Source organism: Piliocolobus tephrosceles, chromosome 17, assembly GCF_002776525.5.
Source record: "Piliocolobus tephrosceles isolate RC106 chromosome 17, ASM277652v3, whole genome shotgun sequence".
Classification (NCBI taxonomy): Eukaryota; Metazoa; Chordata; class Mammalia; order Primates; family Cercopithecidae; genus Piliocolobus; species Piliocolobus tephrosceles.
This window is the reverse complement of record NC_045450.1, coordinates 38,182,270-38,207,299: the sequence shown is the minus strand read 5'-3', so window position 1 is coordinate 38,207,299 and position 25,030 is coordinate 38,182,270. Positions and strand designations below refer to the sequence as shown.

The following is a 25,030-nucleotide window of genomic DNA, read 5'->3' as shown; positions in this document are numbered from 1 at the left end:
CAATATTATCTCATTAAATTATATTACTTTTAGACAGTGAAATAAAATCATAACTGTTGTCTCTGACTAGCTTAATTTCTTACAGATTGGTATATTCCTCTGATCCTCCGAATTAATTTTGTTTAGGTTACCTAAAGTATTTGTTAACTATGAAATATTTGAAAATACAAACCAAAATTAACAAGAGTAACCTAACTAACATTCACATTGGTTCACTGCCAGATTTTTTAAATGTTAACATATTGAATAAATTTTGTCATTTTTGCTTCAGTTCTTTTTTTTTTTTTTTCTTTTAAGAGATAGGGTTTCGCTCTGTCACCCATGTTGGAGTTCAGTGGCAAGATCACAGCTCATTGCAGACTCCTGGGCTTGAGTGATCCTCCGACTTTGGCTTCCCAGAACACTGTGATTACAGGTATGAGCCACCTCCCCAACTCCCCGCCACTTCAGATTTTTTTTAAAACTAGCAACACTATAGAAACAGCCAAGACTAGGCACAGTGGCTCACACCTGTAATCCCAGCACTTTGGGAGGCCAAAGTGGGCGACTCACAAGGTCAGGAGTTCGAAACCAGCCTGGTCAACATGGTAAAACCCTGTCTCTACTAAAAATACAAAAAATCAGCTGGGCGTGGTGGTGGGAACCTGTAATCCCAGCTACACGGGAGGCTGAGGCAGGAAAATCACTTAAACCTGGGAGGCGGAGGTTGCAGTGAGCAGAGATGGCGCCACTGCACTCCAGCCCGGCGACAGTGCAAGACTCTGTCTCAAAAAAAAAAAGGAAAAAAAAAATCAAAATTCCCATTTTATACTCCTCCCTAATCCTATCCCTACCCTTCTTCCCCAAAGATAAACACCATTCCAAAGTTGGTCTTAATCCTTCCTATGTTTTCACACTTACTACACATACACATGTATGCGTAAACAATAAGCAATATCTTATTACTTATTACGTGTTTTTTCATTTTATATAAATGGTATCATACTTCAGTGGTATTCTGCAACATGCTTTTTCACTCTCAATAACGTTTCTGACATTAATGTTGATATGTAAGATATATTCATTTTAATTGCTAAAAACATTCTTTCATATGAACATACAAGGATTTTTTGCATTCATCCCCCAACCTAAATTTAGGTTGTTTCTAATATTCCATGATAACAAAAAGTGTTGTAATGAAAACATCCTTATACACGTGTGCAGGAGTTTCTTTAGGGACTACTCCAAGAAGTAGAGTAAGAAAATGTGCACCTTCAATGTTACTAGATACCACCAAATTTCCTAGTAAAGTAGTTATGCTAATTTTGACTTTCACCAATGTACACCAGCAATATAGAGTTCCTGGCTGAGCGTGGTGGCTCACGCCTATAATCTCAGCACTTCCGGAGACCAAGGCAGGCGGATCACTTGAGGTCAGGAGTTTGAGACTAGCCTGGCCAACACAGTGAAACCCTGTCTCCATAAAAAATACAAAAATTGGCAGGGCGCGGTGGCTCAAGCCTGTAATCCCAGCACTTTGGGAGGCCGAGACGGCGGATCACGAGGTCAGGAGATCGAGACCATCCTGGCTAAACGGTGAAACCCCGTCTCTACTAAAAATACAAAAACTAGCTGGGAGAGGTGGCGGGCGCCTGTAGTCTCAGCTACTCGGGAGGCTGAGGCAGGAAAATGGCGTAAACCTGGGAGGCGGAGCTTGCGGTGAGCTGAGATCTGGCCACTGCACTCCAGTCCGGGCGACAGAGCAAGACTCCACCTCAAAACAAAACAAAACAAAACAAAACAAAAAAACAAAAAATACAAAAATTAGTCAGGTATAGTGGCGTGTGCCTTTATCCCTGCTACTCTGGGAGGCTGAAGCATGCGAATCACTTGAACCTGGGAAGTAGAGGTTGCAGTAAGTAGAGATCAAGCTACTGCACTCCAGCCTGGGCAGCAGAGTGAGACTCCATCTCAAAAAAAAGGAATTGAAAAATAAAAAACAGAGAGTTCCTGTTTCCCTGTACAGTGACCAAACTTGGCATAACAGACTTCAAATTTTCCCAATGATAAGAATAAAATGTCGGCCAGGCACAGTGGCTCACACCTGTAATCCCAGCACTCTGGGAGTCCAAGGTGGGTGGATCACCTGAGGTCGGGAGTTGGAGACCAGCCTGGCCAACACGGTGAAACCCCCTCTCTACCAAAAATACAAAAAATTAGCCAGGTGTGGTGGCGTGAGCCTGTAATCCCAGCTACTTGGGAGGCCAAGCCAGGAGAATCGTTTGAACCTGGGAGGCGGAGATTGCAGTGAGCTGAGATCACTGCACTCCAGCCTGGGTGAAAGAGCAAGACTCCACCTCAAAAAACAAAAAAAAGAAATGTTATATTTTTACTTTGAAAGTCTTTATTAGTGACATTATCTTTTCTTGTGTCTATTAGCTATATGAATTATAACCTTTGTGAAGTCATTTCTTTATTCATTTTATTAACCCTGTTAGTAGTTCCTTATATAATTCTGGATACTGATTCTTTGGCCGATGTAACTCAGGATGGAGTTAAAGGTTAAAAAAAGATTACCAAAATTGACAATGCCAGCTAAAACATGACATTGTGAATTATTTTATTTTATTTTATTTGAGATGGAGTCTCACTCTTGTCACCCAGGCTGGAGTACGATGGTGCAATGATCTCGGCTCACTGCACCCTCTGCCTCTCAGGCTCAAGTGATTTTCCTGCCTCAGCTTCCTGAGTAGCTAAGATTACAAGCGCACGCCACCACACTCAGCTAATTTTCGTTTTTTTTAGTTGAGACGGGGTTTCACCACGTTGGCCAGGCTGGTCTCCAATTCCTGACCTCAAGTGATCCACACACCTCGACCTCCATAAGTGCTGGGATTACAGGCGTGAGCCACCGCACCCAGCCTGTTAATTATTTAAACAGTAACCTTTTTTGTTTTTTGTTTTGGAGACAAGGTCTTGCTCTGTTGCCCAAGCTGGAGTGCAGTACTGCTCCAACATTCAGGGCTCAAGTGATCCTCCCATTTCAGCCTCCCAAGTAGCTAGGCCTGCAGGTATGCACAACCACACCCAGTTAATTTTTTTATTTAGTGATTTTTTTTTAACCATTAAATCCATACATTTTGACAGTCGTAATTTCCCCCAAAATGCTAAACATCATTTTTCCACTTATCTTTAATAAGCCATGTAAGAAAATTCACCTAAAAGGCACAAAAAATTAATGTAATCAATTTAACTACACAACAGATAAAGCAATTTCTGCCTCTTCTTTTAAACGTATTTGACTCTTTCTAAAATGGATTATAATCATGTCATTTATCCTCCAAACAGGAAACTGAGAAATACTTACACATTCTATTTATATTAAGACCACAAGTCCTGTGCACATATTTCTAAGTATAATAGCAAATAATGTTTTATTTACCTTTTCAACTTAGAGTATCTCCTAAAGTTTCTCAATATCCTTCATTTCTCCCAATATTACACAATGTCCTAACCTTTAAAAATAAATTCTTCCATACAAGTGCCTAATACATTGAAATTTAAATATTTTCACCAAAGAAGTAAAATATAAGGGATACTAACTTTGATATAAAGGAGAATCATTAGATGCTAGCTTTAGCATCTAATTTCACCAGTCCACAGGTACAAATGCTCAGAAAATGATGAACAGACATAATTCTTACTATCGCTATGATTTATGAGCTTACATTAGCCATACTCTACTTCTCAAACTCTAACATAGTTACCTCTGCTCTGAACATTTCAGGATTCTAGTTAAAGATACATAGTTTCCTTCCACTGTCCCTTTGCTTACAGTTGGAACAGATTTTCTGCAAGCCACATACAAGGCACATGCTAACCAATGAAGATCATTTCCCTGTAAAAGAAGAGAAAACTGATTTTTAGTTAATAAGCTACATATATACATTTCAATTTTTTTAAAGTACATTTAAATTGAAAGTGTTGTTTATATTTTTGTGGGAAACTTATTTTCAATGATGATCCTATATCATATGCTTTTTTTCTGAGATGGAGTCTTGCTCAGTCACCCAGGCTTGAGTGCAGTGGCACGATCTTGGCTCATTGTAACCTCCACCTCCCAGGTTCAAGCAATCTTCCTACCTCAGCTTCCCAAGTAGCTGGGATTACAGGTGCGCGCCACCACACCTGGCTAATTTTTGTATTTTTTGTAGAGACGGGTTTTGCCATGTTGCCCAAGCTGGTCTTGAACTCCTGGCCTCAAGTGATCCATCCGCCTTGGCCTTCCAAAGTGCTGGGATTACAGGTTTGAGTCACTGTACCCAGTCCCAAATGCTCTTCTTATAATGTGACATTGACATTATTCCACTGAAAGGTAGAGAGGGTGCCCTCACCTTGGACCTGGGCAAGGGTCTGCATCTCTCACATTGATTAACTGTCTCTATCAACAGCAGAGGTGGAAGTGAAACTATGTAATTCTAAAGATTATACAAGGCAATATAGATTCCACTTGGTTCTCTCTCTTAGGACATGTGCCTTGGGAGTCCTGAACCAACAAGAATTTAGCTACCCTGGATCACCATGCTGGTGAGACCACATGGAACAAACATACAGAGATGCCCAATGAGCTCTAGTTCTGCCAGTACCTAGTTGCTCAAGTCTTCCAGGTGAGATACCAGTCATTTTGATGCAGAAACATGACATCCACACTGTCCCCGGCCTGAATTCCTTACTCACAGAAGCTGTGAGCCAAACAAATTGTTTTCTGCCCCAAAGCCTTAAGGCAATTTGTTACATAGCGATAGTAATGGAAACAATTATTGTTTTTGTTTTTGTTTTTAATTTATTTTTTTTGAGATGGAGTCTTGCTCTGTCGCCCAGGCTGCAGTGCAGTGGCGCCATCTCGGCTCACTGCAAGCTACGCCTCCCAGGTTCACACCATTCTCCTGCCTCAGTCTCCCGAGTATCTGGGACTACAGGCACCCACCACCATGCCCGGCTAATTTTTTGTATTTTTAGTAGAGACTGGGTTTCAATGTGTTAGCCAGGATGGTCTCGATCTCCTAACCTCATGACCCGCCCACCTCGGCCTCCCAAAGTGCTGGGATTACAGGTGTGAGCCCCCGCGCCCGGCCTATTTTTTATATTTTTAATCTTGCACAAAATCTAGAAAAGTGATAGAAATACAAAATTAAGCTTGAATGGATATTCAGCCACTAATTTTATACCTAATCAAAACACATACATGAATACATAAAATTTATTTTTATAACCAAATGAGACTATTGTGGATCTCCTACTAGATATCATTCAAAAATAATAATTTTTAAGGCACTGTTTCTAAAAGATCATCTTCACAATCCTTTTTTATTCAAGAAGTGATACAACTTTCCTCTTCCTATAAAAGCGAGGAAGGATGGAAAATGTCCTTTAGCTTCACTGTATTCATTACTGGTCTAAATGAAAATGAGAAAAACTGGAAATTCTTCATTTTTCACATTTACACATAGACTGTCTTACAAACACACTTACATGTATCAATAGCATAGATATTCTATTGTGAAAAAAAAACAGCCAAGATTTATGTATTATGTATGTCTCTGGGAGATGGTTTCATAATATTCTTGATTTATGATGTAAAAGCAAATTTAGATGCATAACTACTGCATTTGTCTACTCTATCAAGATCTCTTAGAAAGTATAAAGTTAAGTCAGTCACAGTATTATCCTGTGCTTCAATAAAGGGTTTAAAAGATAATCTATAATGTTCTATTTTGGCTCTAGAAAATTCACAACTACTTGGATGGTGGAGAGAGAACAACAACAACAAAAAAAGAAAGTCTACAACTATATTTTTCCTAAAAAGAAGAAAAGAATTAGTCTTGTGAGAATTTTACCGTGCTTAGATGACAAAACGGAGTGGGAAGCTCTTTTAAACAATCTATGCAAAGAGTAGACTCTGCCTAGGTTATCTTTGGTCCTAAAAAATATTTGTTGAAATCTTCTGTAATACTAAAAAATAGTTATCCTCAAAATTAATATCTCATGGCCATATCTTATAAGGTCAAATAGATCTGGTTTCAAATTCTGGCTCTGCCATACAGTAGCTATAACACAGTGGGAAAATTACTAAACAGTCTCAGAGGCTGCATTTTTTTGGCTGAGGACTGTAAGAATGAGTTACAGGTTAAAAATGCACAGAAAATACAATAAATCAAGTTAAATTTCCATAACCAGTATTCTGTATTAAATATCATAAGAGCTTTATTTCCCCTTACACTCCCATGAGAAGGACATCCCACATTATCTCACAGTGTACCTCACTATAAGCCCCACAAAGGCAAGTATTTTTAGGCTTTGTTTGATGCTCTATATCCAGCACTGAGAACAGTGTGTAGCAAGTAATAGGTGCTCGAGAAATATTTGATGAATATTTTACTGAGTAAATCATTTACTGAATAAACTGGGCTAAGAAGCTGAAACTAAAGTCTCAGTAATCAAAAGAATTGAATAATCAAACATGTGTTTTCAAAAATAATTTACTAACCAGCTCTTATGTGGTATTTGCTCATGTATCACTGGACTTCATACAACTTAACCGCTATGAGTTGAAATACCTCAATTAAATGGTGATGTTTGTTCTATCTAATTTATAGGATCATCCTGAGGGTAAAATAAAAGCTTGTTTAGAAGCCTTTAAGGCCCTTTACCAAAGAAAAAAAAAGCAAAAAAAAAAAAAAAAAAAAAAGTCAACCAGTCCTTCTCTTCGCCAGACTACAGAAAAGCACCAAGAGATGGAGAGGAACATAGCTTACTCAGCCAGATCATGTAAATATACAAAGAGCTTAGGAAACTTGAAAGCACCGTCCATATGGGTGCTTTATGTGCCAGAAACTACATTATTGCCTTATTTAATCTTCAGAACAGCTCTGTGAGGTAAACACAAATATCTCCAGTTTAGAGATCACAAAACTCAGCTGTCCAGCGGTTAAGTAAATTGTTCAGTCACCCAGGTCTGTCGGGTTCTAAAGACACCATACACTATCTTTCTTCTGCATATATAACAATTCAAAGAGGGAACTCGTAATTGAATCAAAATGCTATTAATGCAAATACAAATTAAAAATAACCTCACTCATCAGTACACATAGCCAAAAACATCATATTTAAATAATACCTTGGTTAGGCTTTGCATCCTGGGCCTATTTGCCCCACTCTTTATACAAAATAATTATAAAACTACTTGAGAAATTAAATGGCCTCAGGTTTAAATGCCACACACCCAGTCGAAGAGCTGATAAACAATCCGTACTTCCGTGTCATTTCCCATTGGCCCATGAAGGGGAGGTGCCTACAGAGCTGACAGTCACTGGCTAGAATGGCCATTTTTCTCATATGCAAGCCCTGTCGGAAGGCTGCGACCTAACACGCCCGGATCGCGACAACAACAGGAGTCCTGTGCAATGCCCGGGGTGACCAAAAAGCCCTCGAGGTAGCCACAATCCTGAGCCTAGTGACAAATGGGGGCATGTATCTGTACCCAGGTCGGCGGAGGGCTCATTTCATCTGGCCTAGGGGAAAATGAGTCTTAATTTGTTTACACAGACGTAAACACAGCCCAAAACGCATCAGCTCGTTGACTCAAACGCCAGCAACGTCTGGGCAAAGGCAAATTTGGTTAACGGGGGAAGCGAACAGACGGAGACGCCTGGAGACCCAGGTGCCACAGCCCGGTTAATCGCGGTGCAAATAAGGGCAAGTCCCCTCCCCTTCTCCGTACGGTCTTGACAACGACATTAGTTCATTCTACTAACAAGGCGGGCGGGGGGTCAGACGGGCCACACACCCATCTTCCTCATCGGGACCCCAGCGCGATCTCAGCTTCCCTGTGTTACTTTAGGGCAAAACGCGTTCCCCATTCGGAAGCCGCGGGGAAGCGCGGCGAGAGCAGGTTCGCCCTCGGAGCGGCTAAGTGCCTAGGAATAGCGCAGAGGGGGTCCCCATCCCTCTCCCGGCTGGAAGCCCGCAACCCGCCCGAAGGTCTCTTGTGGCGCGCGACGCGGCTCGGAAGGCACCGGTTCACGCCGACTAGGCCGGAAGCGCCCCTCCGCCCGCGAGCGCACCTCCAGAGTGTAGCTCTCGCTCATGCTGCGGTAGCTGTCCCAGGCCTCGGCCCGCGCCGCCTCGTCCATGTTGAGGCGGCTGCACAGCTCGTCGAACCGCTGCTGGATCTGAGGGGTGGGCGACTCGTTAGGCGGCGCGGCGTCCTCCGCCTCGCCGTCGTCCTCCTCCTCCTCATCCGAGGCTGCCGCCGCCGGAGGGGGAGGCGGGGGCGGCGGCGACTGGTCACCTCCTGACGGCATATCGCACCCCTGGGCAGCCGGACCTCAGGTGAGGTGAGGGCCCGCGACCGCAGCCATTCAAACCGCGAAGCGCCCGCCCGTCCGCCGCCCGCTCCGCGCCTGCGCCGCTGCCAGCGACGCTGACCTCCTGCAGGCACCCGTAGTCTTGAGCACGGCCTGCTGGGAAATGTAGTCCAGACCGGCGGTTCAAGGGGGCCAAAAATCATTTTTAAAAAAATTAGCTCGCCTAGTTTCACCAGGGGTGAAATAAAAGCACCTTCCCCGCATTTTAAGCACATACCCCCCCATCGTGAGAACATTCAACAGGGTTGTACTGACGAGAAAATGTCCAAAAGACACTGACGTGTGAAGGTTTCGTATCCAGGCTGTTCCCAGAAGTAAAACTTCCTCATCGCCTGGATATCCTTATCTAAAAAACAAGGATAATAGCAAGGGCGTGTCTGTGTACCTTCACGAAACTGCCTTTGCAAAAATCCTAACAGTGAGAAAGTTACCACTGTGAAAGGGATCTGACCTAAATGACTCCATGCTTCTCACCTCCGAGCTGCACTTGTTAGTTCCCGGGCAAAGACCCAACTAACTACTGGAGGAATTTAATTTGTAGTTTCACTTTGAAGCAAAGATTTTTACAGCCCTTTCCCAAAACAAACCCCCTTCTTGCCTGGGGATCAGTCTGCCTTTGTAGAACTAACAAATTAGCCACAAGATTAGAAATTATGATTTAGGAGTCTTGCAGCCAGAGGCTACAAGATTCCTAACCTCCCCAGTTGCTCTCAGGGATAACATCACTATTGTAAAACCTAAGATTGGTGCTGGAGATACTTTTCAGACCGCGCATTCCGATGCATGAGCTGGCGCCACTCAGACCATAATCTGGCTCAACCAGTTCTACAGTTCCACTCAGGAACAGAAGACAGCAAGAGCCCACTTCAACCCCCTAAGATTTCACCTCCCACCTGACAAATTGGCATTCGCCACTCCCTGGTCCCCTACCCGCCAAGTCATTCTTTAAAAACCCCAGTCTCCGAAGTTTGTGGTAGGCTGATTTGAATAACCAAACTCCTGTCTGCCCTTCAGCTGGCTCTCCGTGAAATAAACTTTTCCTTTTTTTTTTTTTTTTTAATTTGAGACAGAGTCTGGCTCTGTCGCCCAGGCTGGAGTGCAGTGGCACGATCTTGGCTCACCGCAACCTCCCCCTCCCGGGTTCAAGCGATTCTCCTGCCTCAGCCTCCTGAATATCTGGGATTACAGGTGCATGCTACCGCGGCCGGCTAATTTTTATATTTTCAGTAGAGGCAGGGTTTCATTATGTTGGCCAGGCTGGTCTCGAACTCCTGACCTCAAGTGATCTGCCGGCCTCGGCCTCCCAGAGTGCTGGAATTACAGGCTTGAGCCACCATGCCCGGCCAATTCATTTTATTTCCAATTCTCCTTTCTTTATTTTAATTTTTAAAATTGTCAATCCTTGATTTATAAATGAGCTTGATATAAAACATTTTCCAGATTGAGGAGCTGTAAGAAGGCATTACTGTTTTGCTATTTTTCTTTTGCTTGGTGGGGTATGTAAACTGACAGAGGGAAAACTGCTGGGACAAAAGCAGGGCCTTATGGAATGTATAATGACAGGCGGGAGGACAGGAAATGGAACCCTGAAGATAGGAGAAAATCAGGTAGAGACAGGTAACAGGATATTTCGGGAACAATTTGAAACCCTCTTAAGAAAACCTTAGTAAAATTCACAGTAATCAGCAATGCTTTTGGAATTGGCTAAGTGATGAGTCTCAAGGATGGGGCAAGAACAGAAGGTGAACACAAATGGTTTAGAAGTATCTGAAAATAAGTACATATGCTGGGCGTTGGAGCTCACAATGCCCAGCACTTTGGGAGGCCAAGGTGGCTGGACTGCTTGAGTACAGGAGTTCAAAACCAGTCTGGGCGACATGGTGAAACCCTGGCTCTACGAAAAATAGAAAAATTAACCCAATGTGGTGGTACACACCTGTAGTCCTAGCTACTTGGGAGACTGAGGTGGAAGGATTGCCTAAGCCTGGGGAGGCTGCAGTGAACTGTGACCATGCCACTACAGCCTAGGCAACAGAGTGAGACCCTGTCTCAAAAAAAATAATAAATAATAAATAATTTGGCAAGGCGCGGTGGCTCATGCCTGTAATCCCTACACTTTGGGAGGCCAAGTTGGGCAGATCATTTAAGGTTAGGAGTTTAAGACTAGCTTGGCAAACATGGTGAAACCCCATTTCTACTAAAAATACAAAAAATTAGCTAGGAGTGGTGGCTGGCACCAGTAATCCCAGTTACTCAGGAAGCTGAGGCAGAATTGCTGGAACCCAGTAGGCAAAGGCTGCAGTTAGCTAGGATCATGCCACTGCACTCCAGCCTAGGCGACAAAACAACTCCATTTCAATAAATAAATAAATAAATAGTAAGTTTATTAAAATCTTAGTATTTTACCTGTATATACACTGGGGATATTGATTTTAAAATAATGATATTGCTTCCTTTGGAAATCATTATCAACACTTTACTATGTCAAAGCAAATAAGAAGGCCATGAGCCTGATATCTCATCTGTCTCTGTAGCTGGAGCTTGTATGTAAGCAAACCAGAATTCAATGTAAACAGTAAGATAACAGTAAAACAAAACTTAAGCTTAACCAATCAGAAACTGCCAACTAACCTGCCAACTAACCTCTAATTAGGGATTTTCCTTTCTTTTTTTTTTTTTTTTTTTTGGTGACAGAGTCTTGCCTTGTCACTCAGGCTGGAGTGCAATGATGCAATCTCGGCTCACTGCAAACTCTGCCTTCTGGGTTCAAGCGGTTCTCCTGCCACAGCCTCCAGAGTGGCTGGGATTACAGGAGCCCACCACCAAAACCGACTAATTTTTGTATTTTTAGTAGACAGGGGTTTCACCACATTGGCCATGCTGGTCTTGAACTCCTGACCTCAAATGATCCACCTGCCTCGGCCTTCCAAAGTGCTGGGATTCCAGGCATGAGCCACTGAGCCCAGCTTGCACACCAAAATAAGGCAAACACCCAGCTGTAGCCAATCAAGTAATTGTTTTAGTTTTCTATTAAAGCTTACTGCTTACCTGCAGGGTGAAGCTCTCTGAATCTCTTGTTTTAAGTGCTGCCCAATTCATGAATTGTTCTTTGCTTAAATAAACTGTTAACTTGTCCAAAGGTTTTCTTTTAGCAACTAAGAGAAAAATTAAAATTGTTTTAACATTAAAGTTTAATTTCAAATCATTTAACTTAAATAAATGATGTGAAATTATCTTCACTATTTTTAGTAAAAATGTAATTTAAATAATTATTGCAATGTAAGTAAAATTGGTGGCAATAAACCATCAAATAAGTATTTTATTAAAATATCCTTTGCTTGTTAATACCAATGTTTTCAAAGCCTTTTAGAATGGGGGTGGGATGGAGGTATGAGTATTACCTGAAAGGGGTCCCCATCCAGAAGAGACAGTTCTCGGATCTCATGCAAGATGAATTCAGGGTGAGTCCACAGTGCAAAGCAAAAGCAAGTTTATTAAGAAAGTAAAATGATGAGAGAACAGTTATTACTCCATAGAGAGTAGGACGTTCCCGAAAGTAAAAGGAGGAATGCGTCCACCCTAGGTACAATACTTGTTTATATATAGGATTTAAAAAGATCATGAGGAGATATGCTCTGCTACAAGGATTTGTGATAAAGGATTAATCTTCCTAATTACTATATTTTGCAAGAATTGATATCATTATCTTTAAAGCAAAATTAGGAATGCTTCTATTCTCAAGATATCAGGATATCAGGACACTCCTAAGTCTGGGTCTGTTTAGTAAATGTTATCAATGTGTTCCCTTAACTACAAACATCTAGAGGCTAGGAATACCTAAATTTCTGGGAATGCAGCCCAGCAAGTCCCAGTCCCATTTTTCCTAGCCCTCACTCAAGATGGAGTCACTCTGGTTTGGACACCTCTGATATGGGGAAGTTAAATTTCCTTGAGGTTATTATTTGACTTATGAAGCTTAGTCATAAAATGTGAGAGGTCTTTCACCTGACTGGCACATGTGCTCTCTCTGTCTCTCATTCTCTCAGTCATTCTTCATTCACCCTTTGAACGCAGCCAAAATACTGTGGGAAAGACCAGGTCACCTATTGTCAAATATAAACAAAGCCAAACGTTATCAGCTATTGTCAAATATAAACAAAGCCAAACGTTAGTTAAAGTGTGGAAAACAGATTTTACTCAGTAACTACTGACAGACAGCAGGGGAAGAGCTGAGCTTCATTCCAATTTTTATAGATGTGACTGGGTCTTTTAAAGAAAGAGTAAAGGAGGAGGGGGAGAGAGCAGAGCTTGAGTAAAAAATTACAAAGCGTGGGTCAATGTTAATGTCACTAGGCTAGTTGTGTCGACTAGCCAGTAACTATGAAAATCAGGCTACTGTCCCCTACACAGACTGGAAGACAGAACCCCTATTCTTCCTGATGATTTCAATGGGAGGGTGGGGGCAGGAAGCCCGGGATCATTCCAAAGAATTGACCCTAAGCTCCCAGAAGCAATGCAAAAATTTAATCCTCTCTCTCTCTCTCTTTTTTCTTTTCTTTTCTTTTGCTCATGAGATATGGTCATCTCTTAAGTGCAGAGGTTTGGAAGGAGTCTTATGTGCCAAGAATTCTGCAGTTATCACCACATGGATTAGACCCAAGGCCTTTGGCCCTCAGCTGTGTTGAATGAGCCAGTTTGGAAGCAGAAGCAGATCCTCCAGCCTTCAGTCAAATTGCCCCAGCTGATACAACAGAGATGAACCTTCCCACTGAGCCCTGCCCAACTGAAATATGTGGGACAAAAAATGATGTTTGACATTAACATTCCTTCAAAGAAAGAGATTTTAAGTCACAGCCATTTTTGATCGTGGAAGTTAACTGATTCATCTTAGTTTTTGAGCAAGATGCTAGGAGTTGAAATTGTAACTCCCCAGTGAGTTTTTCTGGCCTGCTGCCCAGACAGAACTGATTTATCAAGACAGGGGAATTGCAATAGAGAAAGAGTTTAATACACGCACAGCCAGCTAAATGGGAGACTGGAGTTGTATGACTCAAATCGGTCTCCTTGAAAATTTGAAGAGTAGGGTTTTTTAAGGATAATCTTCTGGGCAGGGGTCTAGGGAGTGGGAACACTGGTGGAGTTGGGGATGAAATCACAGAGAGTCTAAGCAGGTTCTTTCTGCTGTCTTCTGTTCCTGGGTGGGATTGCAGAACTAGTTGAGCCAGATTACTCATCTGGGTAGTGCCAGCTGCTCCATCAGAATGCAGGGTCTAAAAATATCTCAAACACCAATCTTAGGTTTTACATCAGTGATGTTATCCCTAGGAGCAATTGGGGAGGTTAGGAATCTTGTAGCCTCTGGCTGCAAGACCCCTAAATCATAATTTCTAATTTTAGGGCTAATTTGTTAGTTCTACAAAGGCAGTCTTGTTTCTAGGCAAGGAGGGGGTTTGTTTCAGGAAAGAGCTGTTATTATTTTTGTTTCAAATTAAACTATAAACTAAATCCCTCCTATAGTTAGCTTGGCCTATGCCCAGAAATGAGCAAGGGCAGTTTGGAGTTTAAAGACAAGATGAGATGGTTACGTGAGGTCTCTTGCACCATCGTCATTTTCTCACTGTCATAATTTTTGCAAGATGGTTTCAAAATAAGAGTCCTAGACTATGCTAACCCAACAATTCTTTCCCTTATCTTACCTCCTTGTCCTCCCAGAAGCAGGAATGGCTATCTTAATACACAAATCTGACCATGTCTTCCCCTACTTATCTGGTTTCCTTGCTGCTCTTGGCACAAAGTCTACCCCTTCCATACCATGAGTTCCCTCCCTCTTGCCCCTTTATCCTCACTGAAAATTGCACTCCCACACTTGCCCCACCCCTTTTTCCATCACTCTTTTCCAACAGTCAGGTACAACCTTAAATGTCTCTCTGGTATTTCTATTGAATACTCTCATGATGCTTATTATAACCATAATAAATTATTTACATGTTTAACTATTTCATGTCTATTTTCTTCCCTATGCTTTAAGTACTATGAGATTATGAGAAGTGGTGTTTGGTTCTGGGCTATAACTGCAGTGCCCAATATGGGGCCGAACGTGGAGTTGACTCGCCATAACACTTGTTGAATAAGTGACTGATTATAATCAAGATATATCTTGTTCTTATTGAAGCCTCAAATTTGTGGATGTAAAATTCTTACTCATGTTGTGATCTGATAGCACAACAGAATGCCAAATAACATATGTGTCAGTCATCTAAAAATGAATTTTTCCTTTGCATTATAAAGTCATCCCCAGTATCTGCAGGAGATTGGTTCCAGGACCCTAAGGATACCAAAATCCAAGATTGCTCAAGCCTCATATAAAATAGCATAGTATTTGCATATAACCTACTCATATCCTCCTATGTACTTTAAGTTATTTCTAGATTACTTATAATACCTAATACAATGTAAATGCTGGGTAAATAGTTGTTATGCTGTATTGTTTTATTTGTGTTTATTTATTTTTTTATTTTTTTGAGACAGAGTCTCACTGTGTCACCCAGGCTGGAGTGCAATGGTGCGATCTCAGCTCACTGCAACCTTCGCCTCCTGGGTTCAAGGGATTCTCCTGCCTCAGCCTCCCAAGTAGCTGGGACTACAGGCACCCACCACCATGCCCGGTGTATTTTTAGTAGCGATAGGGTTTCACCATGTTGGCCAGGCTGGTCTCAAATTCCTGAGCTCAAGTGATTGCCTGCCTCGGCCTCCCAAAGGGCTAGGATTACAGGCATGAGCCACCACACCCAGCTTGTATTTTATTTTTTAATTGTATTTAGTATTTTTTTTTCAAATATTTTTGGTCCATGATTGGTTGAATCTGTGGTTGTGCAATCCACAGATATGGAGGGCTAACTGTATATATCACCTTAAAATAAATGGCATAATTGTGAAACCACACATAAATATTTTATACAATAAAACAAGTGGTCTACAAACTTTTTGGTCATGTTTTCCTAATGAATTACCTCCTGGCATATTTTAACATCTAAAATTTTTCATTAAATTATAAAATTTGGCTTTTAAAAATTCACTGGGATTTTTGTGTTCTACCCCTTTGTTTCATTTTTCTTGCATGCTTAGGTAGGAAAAAGTTGTTGGCTAAGTTAACCAAGAGAACCTGAGAGTAAAGCCAATATTTTAGGTAAAAATGCGACCCTTAATTTCTGGAAAACTGAGTTCCTTTTGGCTTATACATTAGGCCTGGAAGGCAATGAAGTCTTACAGAAATGGCAAAATCTTACTAAAGGTAACTTACAGGGGAATATTTCAAATGAACAACAACACATTGAAGTATACATTTAAATATACTCTGAAGTAATTTAAAAATGACTATATTTAAAAATGAAGTATATTTAAAAATGAGGATTGCTCTCAGCAAAGTCTCTTTTGGCTAAGAATGGGATTGCCACTATGGGATGTTACCTGCTATTTGGATTAATCTGTCTTACACTTTTTGCTGATGGCTATGGATAATAACAGGATTAGGCATGTACAGAACCATGAGACGTGGGGAACTTTTTCCTCCCCACCAGGGAAACTTAAGAGCTGATGGTACTGCTAAAAAAAGATCCTTTCACTACTGAAAAGGAGCCACCTGAACTTTTCAGTGTTGCTGCAATGGTTGGGTCTTTCTCTGACCTCCCTAAGCTCTTCACCTTCCCCACCCTGCCATAGGCCATGGTTTCCTCTCTCCTTTCCCTTTCTTATCTTTTCTATTACTCAGGGCAACCACCTTGCCCGGAGACCACATGTTGAAACTCCTAGTTGGAGATGGGATTAAAGATAACAGGGCTCATCTGAGGGCATATTTAAGCCTTGTCAGTTTTATACTGGGGGTTAAGGAGTGGATAATGTCTATGTTTTATCATATGCATTTTGCTCCGACCAGAACAAAAAGTAATAATAATTGTCCTTCATGATGTGGTTTGGCCCCCAGGGCAATGATGTTGGGTCACTAGGGCCACACTTAGGGACAACAACCCCAGTAGCCTGGCATGCTGGCAAAGGGTAATAATTTCTTACCAGATTTCTGGCTTTTCTTCCTCTTTTTCTCTGTGCAAACTGGTTACATGAACAGTAAAAATCACTGCTTATCTCCTCTGTAAAGTTTTAATTAATACAAAAAAGAATTCTGAGGCTGGTCTTAAGCTGTAGTGAATCTAGTGTGGTTTGTGTCTTTCTGTATCATTCTGTCATAAAAGAAGGGTACCTAGGACCCCCATAAGCCCACTGTTCAAGATGCCCTAGCAAACTGAATGAGGTTTCCTTTTCGTCTTGTATGTCCTTGGGAGCTGGACCTTGTAACCATGTGGCTGTGCTTTCTCTTTTCACATTGGTGGCCTGGTTCAACGCCTAGCTTATGGGATGAGCCTTTCTGATTCATATTCGGGTGACCTTTGCATTTTTAATTTTCTTCCCCTCCATGAACTGTCTTGAATTTTCCTTTCTCAGAGCACCTATGAGGTTACTTTTGGTAAAGTTTAAAAGCCAGAAATATTGGCCATTTTACCTGGCTAAAGCTGGGTAAAAAGAAATTTTAAAAATTTAAAATAACTTTATTAAATGTGCTATGGTTAAAAGTCAGATTAATTAAAAGTAGATATTCAAGATCTAATAGCTTGGGACACCATGGGAAAAACAGGAGGCACCAGAGACCCTTTCTGGGCTCTGTTCTTCTGAGGACTCCACCCTAAAGCCAATAACCAATTAAAAAACTAAAAAACTGGCAAATAAAAAAATATTACAACTACTGTAGTAATCTTCTTCTGTCTGTGTAGTTATATATGTGTTGTGTGTGTTGTGTGTTTGTTTATATAAAAGCTAATTAATTGGCTTAAGCAAAAATAAGCACTTAAATGTTTTAAAAGAAAAATAAAAATGTTAATGCCTTTTAGTTCATGTAACTTTAGTAATCTTTAGGAAAAATAGCTTTAAAGATTATTAATAAAATAAGGACATTAGTCTAAAATATGCAGGTCAGATATTAGATGTGCTAAATGCTTTAAGATCATAAACTGCTTTAACTTTAAAAGAATCATTCAATTTATTTTGGAGATATTACATTCTAAATAAGGCCTGGGGATATAGGAAATTAGCCATGCCCCTAACTATGCAAGAAGGTTATAAAGAAAATAAATTTTATACAAAAAAGGATCTGGTATGGTAAATTCTTGTCCTAAAGTAAAATGACTGGTTGTTTAAAAAGAGGGACGTTTAGGATAAGTCAGAAAGTCCAAGCATGTCATAGATGTTCTGTATAAGTCGTGAAAGGATTCACAGAAGCTGGGCCCCACACTCAGCTGGCCACGCTGGCAGGTCTCCATCTCTTTCTCACTTCCCCTCTTTTCGTCTTGGTTGTCTGGGACAAGCTCCCTCTGGGCTGCCGGAGTGCCCAGGCTAGGTACCGCAAAGTCCCATGGCGAGTGCCAGTGATAGGTGAAGCTGGTTGGGCTTCTGGGATGGGTGGGGACTTGGAGAACTTTTCTGTCTAGCTAAAGGATTGCAAATGCACCAATCAGCACTCTTTGTCTAGCTAAAGGTTTGTAAATGCACCAATCAGTACTCTTTGTCTAGCTAAAGGTTTGTAAATGCACCAATCAGCGCTCTGTGTCTGGCTAATCAGGTGGGGACTTGGAGAACTTTTGTCTAGCTAAAGGATTGTAAATGCACCAATCAGCACTCTGTCTCGAGCTAAAGGTTTGTAAATGCACCAATCAGTACTCTGTCAAAATGGACCAATCAACTCTCTGTAAAATGGACCAATCAGCAGGATGTGGGTGGGTCAGATAAGGGAATAAAAGCAGGTCACCTGAGCCAGCAGCAGCAACCCGCTCAGGTCCCCTTCCACGCTGTGGAAGCTTTTTTCTTTCACTCTTTGCAATAAATCTTGCTGCTGCTCACTCTTTGGGTCCATGCTGCCTTTATGAGCTGTAACACTCACCGCGAAGGTCTGCAGCTTCACTCCTGAGGCCAGCGAGACCACGAACCCACCAGAAGGAAGAAACTCTGGACGCATCTGAACATCTGAAGGAACAAACTCCAGACACACCATCTTTAAGAACTGTAACACTCACTGTGAGGGTCTGCAGCTTCATTCTTGAAGTCAGCGAGACCAAGAACCCACCAATTCTGGACACATTTTGGCGACCCAAATGAGACAATCACCTATCGCCAAGCAGTGAGACTACCATGTATTGCCAAGCGGTGACTACCATCGGACCCCTTTTGCTTGCTATTCTGTCCTATTTTTCCTTAGAATTCAGGGGCTAAATACAGGCACCTGTCAGCCAGTTAAAAGCAACTAGCACAGCCACCAGACTAAACACATGGGTGTGAGACTTTCTGGGAAAGGGCTTCGGAGTTGGAAGCATTGGTTTGCCTGGAACCAGCTTCTGCTTTTCCTGTACTTCTGGGCTGAGCCAAGGGTCGACAGAGAGGAAAGTCATTCAGCTCTGGGGTCCCGACAACAAGTTGGTTGACCCTGCAGCCATGAGTGGAACTGTCAAAGGCTTGTCTCCCAAGTGAGACTCACCCATCTATCCTATCTATCCTGACCCTTGCCCCCGGGTCCTAATGCCTGCCAGACAAACTTCCTCTTGCCTCTTTTCTCTGACGCTAGCCCCACTTCTGAAAACCACTCCCTGTCTCTGGTGCTTTTCTAGTTTTTCCTGTAAGAATGACTTCTAGTATAAACTCTAGGAATCTGTTCCCTTCTTTAGGCACCCGGGCTTACCAATCAGAAACACATAATTTTTGCCCAAAGCCCCATCATAGCGGGGACTATCTGGAATTTTAGGATCCCTCCTCAGACTAAAAGGTCTAACAAAAGCTATTACTGAAGCTAGGATATGGGGAGCCTCAGAAATTGTATCCTTCCTATTCATATAAGTGAGGACAAAAGGTGTCACTCTTCCGACCCTGGAGATCCCTCCCCTCCCTCAGGGTATGGCTGTCCACTTCATTTTTGGAGCATAACATCTTTATAGGACATAGGTAAGGTCCCAATACTAACAAGATAATGCTTAGGATTCTAACAGGTTTTTGAGAATGCATCAGTAAGGGCCACTAAATCTGACCTTCCTCGGGCCTCCTTGTGGTCTAGGGGGAAAACTAGTGTTTCTGCTGCTGCATCAGTGAGCACAACTATTCTGATCAGCAGGGTCCAGGGACCGCTGTGGGTTCTTGGGAGGGGGAGAAACAAAACAAGCCAAAACCATGGGCAGTTTTGTCCTTCAGGTGGGAAACACTCAGGCATCAACAGGCTCACCCTTGAAATGCATCCTAAGCCATTGAGACCAATTTGACCCACAAAACCTGAAAAAGAGGTGGCTCATTTTTTCTGCACTATAGCCTGGCCCCAATATTCTCTCTCTGATGGGGAAAAATGGCCACCCAAGGGAAGTATAAATTACAAAGTATCCTGTAGTTTGACCTTTTCTGTAATAGGGAAGGCAAATGGAGTGAAATACCTTATGTCCAAGCTTTCTTTTCACTGAAGGAGAATACACAACTATGCAAAGCTTGCAATTTACATCCCACAGGAGGACCTCTCAGCTTACCCCCATATCCTAGCCTCCCTATAGCTCCCCTTCCAATTAATGATAAGCCTCCTCTAATCTCCCCTACCCAGAATAAAATAAGAAAAGAAATCTTCGAAGGACCACAAAAATCCCTGGGCTATTGGTTAGGTCCCCTTCAAGCCATAGGGGGAGGGGAATAGGGGGAGGGGAATTTGCCCCAACCCAGGCACATGTCCTCTTCTCCCTCTCTGATTTCAAGCAGATCAAGGCAGACCTGGGGAAGTTTTCAGATGATCCTGATAGGTACATAGATGTCCTACAGAGTGTACTGCAAACCTTCTACCTCGCTTGGAGAGATGTCATGCTACTGTTAGATCAAATCCTGGTGCTTAATGAAAAGAATGCAGCTTCAGCTTCAGCCCGAGAGTTTGGAGATACCTGGTATCTTAGTCAAGTAAATGATAGAATGACAGCCAAAGAAAGGGATAAATTCCCTATTGGTCAGCAAGCCATCCCCAGTATGGATCCCCACCTGGACCTTGACTCAAATCATGGGGATTGGAGTTGTAAACATCTGTTGACCTGTGTTCTAGAAGGACTAAGGAGAATTAGGAAAAAGCCCATGAATTATTCAATGATGTCCACCATAACTCAGGCAAAGGAAGAAAATCCTTCTGCCTTCCTCGAGCCGCTACGGGAAGCCTTAAGAAAATATACTCCCCTGTCACCTGAATCACTTGAGGGTCAATGATTCTAAAACATAAGTTTATTACCCAATCAGCTGCAGGTATCAGGAGAAAGCTTCAAAAGCAAAAGCAAGCCCTGGGCCCTGAACAAAATCTGGAGGCATTATTAAACCTGGCAACCTCAGTGTTCTATAATAGGGACCAAGAGGAACTAGCCCAAAAGGAAAAGCAAGATCAGAGAAAGGCTGCAGCCTTAGTCATGGCCCTCAGACAAACCTTGGTGGTTCAGAGAGGATGGAAAATGGAGCAGGCCAATCACCTAGTGGGGCTTGTTATCAGTGTGGTTTACAAGGACACTTTAAAGAAGATTGTCCAATGAGAAACAAGCCACCCCCTCGTCCATGTCCGCTATGCCAAGGCAATTGCTGGAAGGTGCGCTGCCCCAAAAGACAAAGGTTCTCTGGGTCAGAAGCCCCCAACTAGATGATCCAACAACAGTACCAAGGGTGCCCAGGGCAAGCGCCAGCTCATGTCATCACCCTCACTGTGCTCTGGGTATGTTTAACCATCGATGTCCAGGAAATTGACTTCCTCCTGGACACTGGTGCGGCCTTCTCAGTGTTAATCTCCTGTCCTGAACGGCTGTCCTCAAGGTCTGTTACCATCCGAGGAATCCTGGGACAGTCTGTAACCAGGTATTTCTCCCACCTTCTCAGTTGTAATTTGGGAGACTTTGCTCTTTTCGAATGCCTTTCTTGTTATGCCTGAAAGTCCCATACCCTTACTAGGGAGGGATATATTAGCCAAAGCTAGAGCTATTATCTACATGAATATGGGGAACAAGTTACCCATTTGCTGTCCTCTATTTGATGAGAGAATCAACCCTGAAGTCTGGGCATTGGAAGGACAATTTGGAAGGGCAAAAAATGCTTGCCCAGTCCAAATCAGGCTAAAAGACCTCACCACTTTTCCTTATCAAATGCAGTATCCCTTAAGGCCTGAAGCTCATAAAGGATTACAGGATATTGTTAAACACCTAAAAGCTTAAGTCTTAGTAAGGAAATGCAGCATTCTCTGCAACACTCCAATTCTAGGAGTACAAAAACCAAACAGTCAGTGGAGACTAGTGCAAGCTCTTAGACTCATCAATGAGGCAGTAATTCCTCTATATCCAGTTGTACCCAACCCCTATACCCTGCTCTCTCAAATACCAGAGGAAGCAGAATGGTTCACTGTTCTGGACCTCAAGTATGCCTTCTTCTGTATTCCCCTGCCCTCTGACTCCCAGTTTCTCTTTGATTTGAGGATCCCACAGACCACACGTCCCAACTTACATGGACAGTCTTGCCCCAAGGGTTTAGGGATAGCCCTCACCTGTTTGGTCAGGCACTGGCCCAAGATCTAGGCCACTTCTCAAGTCCAGGCACTCTGGTCCTTCAGTATGTGGATGACTTACTTTTGGCTACCAGTTCAGAAGCCCTGAGCCAGCAGGATACTCTAGATCTCTTGAACTTTCCAGCTAATCAAGGGTACAAGGTGTCTAGGTCGAAGGCCCAGCTTTGCCTACAGCAGGTCAAATATCTAGGTCTAATGTTAGCCAGAGGGACCAGGGCCCACAGCAAGGAACGGAACAGCCTATACTGGCTTATCCTTGCACTAAGACATTAAAACAATTGCAGGGGTTCCTTGGAATCACTGGTTTTGTCAACTATGGATCCCTGGATACAGCAAGATAGCCAGGCCCCTCTATACTCCAATCAAGGAGACCCAAAGGGCACATACTTATCTTGTAGAATGGGAACTAGAGGCAGAAACAGCCTTCAAAACCTTAAAGCAGGCCCTAGTACAAGCTCCAGCTTTAAGTCTTCCCACAGGACAAAACTTCTCTTTATACATCACAGAGAGAGCAGGGATAGCTCTTGGAGTCCTTACTCAGACTCATGGGACAACCCCACAACCAGTGGCATACCTAAGTAAGGAAATTGATGTAGTAGCAAAAGGCTGGCCTCACTTTTTATGGGTAGCTGTGGTGGTGGCCGTCTTAGTGTCAGAGGCTATCAAAATAATACAAGGAAAGGATCTCACTGTCTGGACTACTCATGATGTGAATGGCATACTAGGTGCCAAAGGAAGTTTATGACTATCAGACAACCACCTACTTAGATACCAGGCACTACTCTTTGAGGGACCGATGCTTCAAATACATATGTGTGTGATCCTCAACCCTGCCACTTTTCTCCCAGAGGATGGGGGACCAATTGAGTATGACTGCCAACAAATTATAGTTCAGACTTATGCCGCCTGAGATGATCTCTTAGAAGTCCCCTTAGCTAATCCTGACCTTAACCTATACAGCAATGGAAGTTCATTGGTGAAGAATGGGATACGAAGAGCAGGTTATGCCATAGTTAGTGATGTAACGGTATTTGAAAGTAAGCCTCTTCCCCCAGGGACCAGCACCAAGTTAGCAGAACTAGTAGCACTTACCTGAGCCTTAGAACTGGGAAAGGGAAAAAGAATAAATGTGTATACAGATAGCAAGTATGCTTATCTAATCCTAAATGCCCATGCTGCAATACGGAAAGAAAGGGAGTTCCTAACCTCTGGGGGAACTTCCATTAAATATCACAAGGAAACCATGGAGCTATTGGACGCAGTGCAAAAACCCAAGGAGGTGGCAGTCTTACACTGCCAAAGCCATCAAAAGGAGAAGGAGAGTGGAGAACAGCAGCATACGCAGCTGGCACAGGCAGGGAAAGACCAGCAGAAAGGTAAGAGAGAAATACAGAAAATGAGAGAGAGAGAGACAGCGAGAGGAAGAGACAGACAAAGAGGGAGTCAGAGAGAAAGAAAGAAATAGACAAAGTCAAAGAGATAGAGAGAGAAAGAGACAGAGACAGAAAGTCAAAGAAGGAAAGAGAGAAAGAGACAGACAAAGAAGAAGCCAAAGGGAGAGAAACAGAGAGATAGAAGTAGTAAAGAAAAAACAGTGTACCCTATTACTTTAAAAGCCAGGGTAACTTTAAAACCTACAATTGATAATTGAAGGTCTTCTCTATAACACTCCAATACCACCTTGTTGTCAGTGCAAACAAGGGCATACCCCTAAAGTACTGAGGCCACTGAGAACCCATAGCCTTCCTATCAAAAATCCTTGACCCAGCAGGTTTCCTAACAGGGGATCTAAATCTTAATTAATTACCATACAAACATGCGAGTTGTTTGCACTCAGCCAAATCTTAAAGTACTTACAGAATCAGGAAGGAACCATCTATACCAATTCTAAGTTAATATGGACTGAACGATGTTTTATTAATAGCAAAGAAAAATTAAAATCCCAAACTTACACGGTGTTCAACAAAAGTAAAGTTTGCTAAAAGTTAACAGTGTAGCATGCATTATCCTACTACCACACACTCTCAAAGGCTTCCTCAGAGAGTCTGCAAGAAATAATGAAATCTATCCTTACTCTACAATCCCAAATAGACTCTTTAGCAGCAGTGACTCTCCAAAACCGCTGAGGCCTAGACCCCCTCACTGCTGAGAAAGGAGAACTCTGCACCTTCTTATGGGAAGAGTGTTGTTTTTACACAAACCAGTCAGGGATACTACGAGATAAATGCCCAGCATTTACAGGAAAAGACTTTTGAAATCAGACAATGGCTTTCAAACTCATACCAACCTCTGGAGTTGGGCAACATGACTTCTCCCCTTTCTAGATCCCGTGGCAGCCATCTTGCTGTTACTTGCTTTTGGACCCTATATTTTTAAACTTCTTGTCAAATTTGTTTCCTCTAGAATCAAGGCCATCAAGCTACAGATGGTCTTACAAATGGAACCCCAAATGAGCTCAACTAAAAACTTCTACCAGGGACCCCTGGACTGACCCACTGGCCCTTCCATTGGCCTAAAGAGTTCCCCTCTGGAGGACACTACAACTGCAGGGCCACTTCTTCACCCCTATCCAGCAGGAAGTAGCTAGAGCAGTCACTGGCCAAATTCCCAACAGCAGTTGGGGTGTCCTGTTTAGAGAGGGGATTGAGAGGTGACAACATGCTAGCAGCCCTCGCTCGCTCATGGCGTCTCCTAGGCCTCATTCTCGAGGTCAACGAGACCAAGAACCCACCAATTCCGGACACAATAAGACTCTTATCTTAGAATATTTTTCCTTGTTTATGCCTCTATGAACAACAGAAATGAAAAGTGGGTCTATTATGTGCATTTATAGGGTATAGTTTTATTTGTGAAGGATTTTGCAGTCAGCCTTATACTTGAGTAATTTTATACTTTGATAGATAAAAGATGAAGACCCAATGTAGGTAAGAAACTTTTTTTTTTTTTTTTTTTTTTTTTTTTTTGGAGTCTCGCTCTGTCG

The 25,030-nt window shown here is 42.4% G+C and overlaps 1 protein-coding gene and 1 long non-coding RNA gene across 7 annotated transcripts in view; one reads left to right on the top strand and one right to left on the bottom strand.

Moving 5' to 3' along the window:
* The window catches only part of RBL2 (RB transcriptional corepressor like 2), a 122,047-nt gene that overhangs the window by 54,344 nt on the left and 42,673 nt on the right, over positions 1 to 25,030 (bottom strand). For 3 of the 6 annotated variants that reach the window (XM_023209935.2, XM_023209937.2, XM_023209936.1), the window contains exons 1-2: positions 8,103 to 8,437; positions 3,747 to 3,877 (exon numbers count right to left, since the gene is read on the bottom strand). In XM_023209935.2, coding sequence (XP_023065703.1) covers positions 3,747 to 3,877; positions 8,103 to 8,342 — 371 coding nt within the window. In that variant the 5' untranslated portion in view covers positions 8,343 to 8,437. Of the gene's footprint in view, positions 1 to 3,746; positions 3,878 to 7,156; positions 7,278 to 8,102; positions 8,438 to 11,453; positions 11,561 to 11,806; positions 11,846 to 12,410; positions 12,439 to 25,030 lie in introns of those variants that run through there. The other 3 variants (XM_023209938.1, XM_023209939.1, XM_023209941.1) reach the window with 3 other exon arrangements.
* On the top strand, positions 323 to 6,172 carry LOC116418503. Its single transcript, XR_004228559.1, has 3 exons — positions 323 to 415; positions 4,507 to 4,646; positions 5,764 to 6,172. It is a non-coding gene; the product is annotated as an uncharacterized LOC116418503 (long non-coding RNA).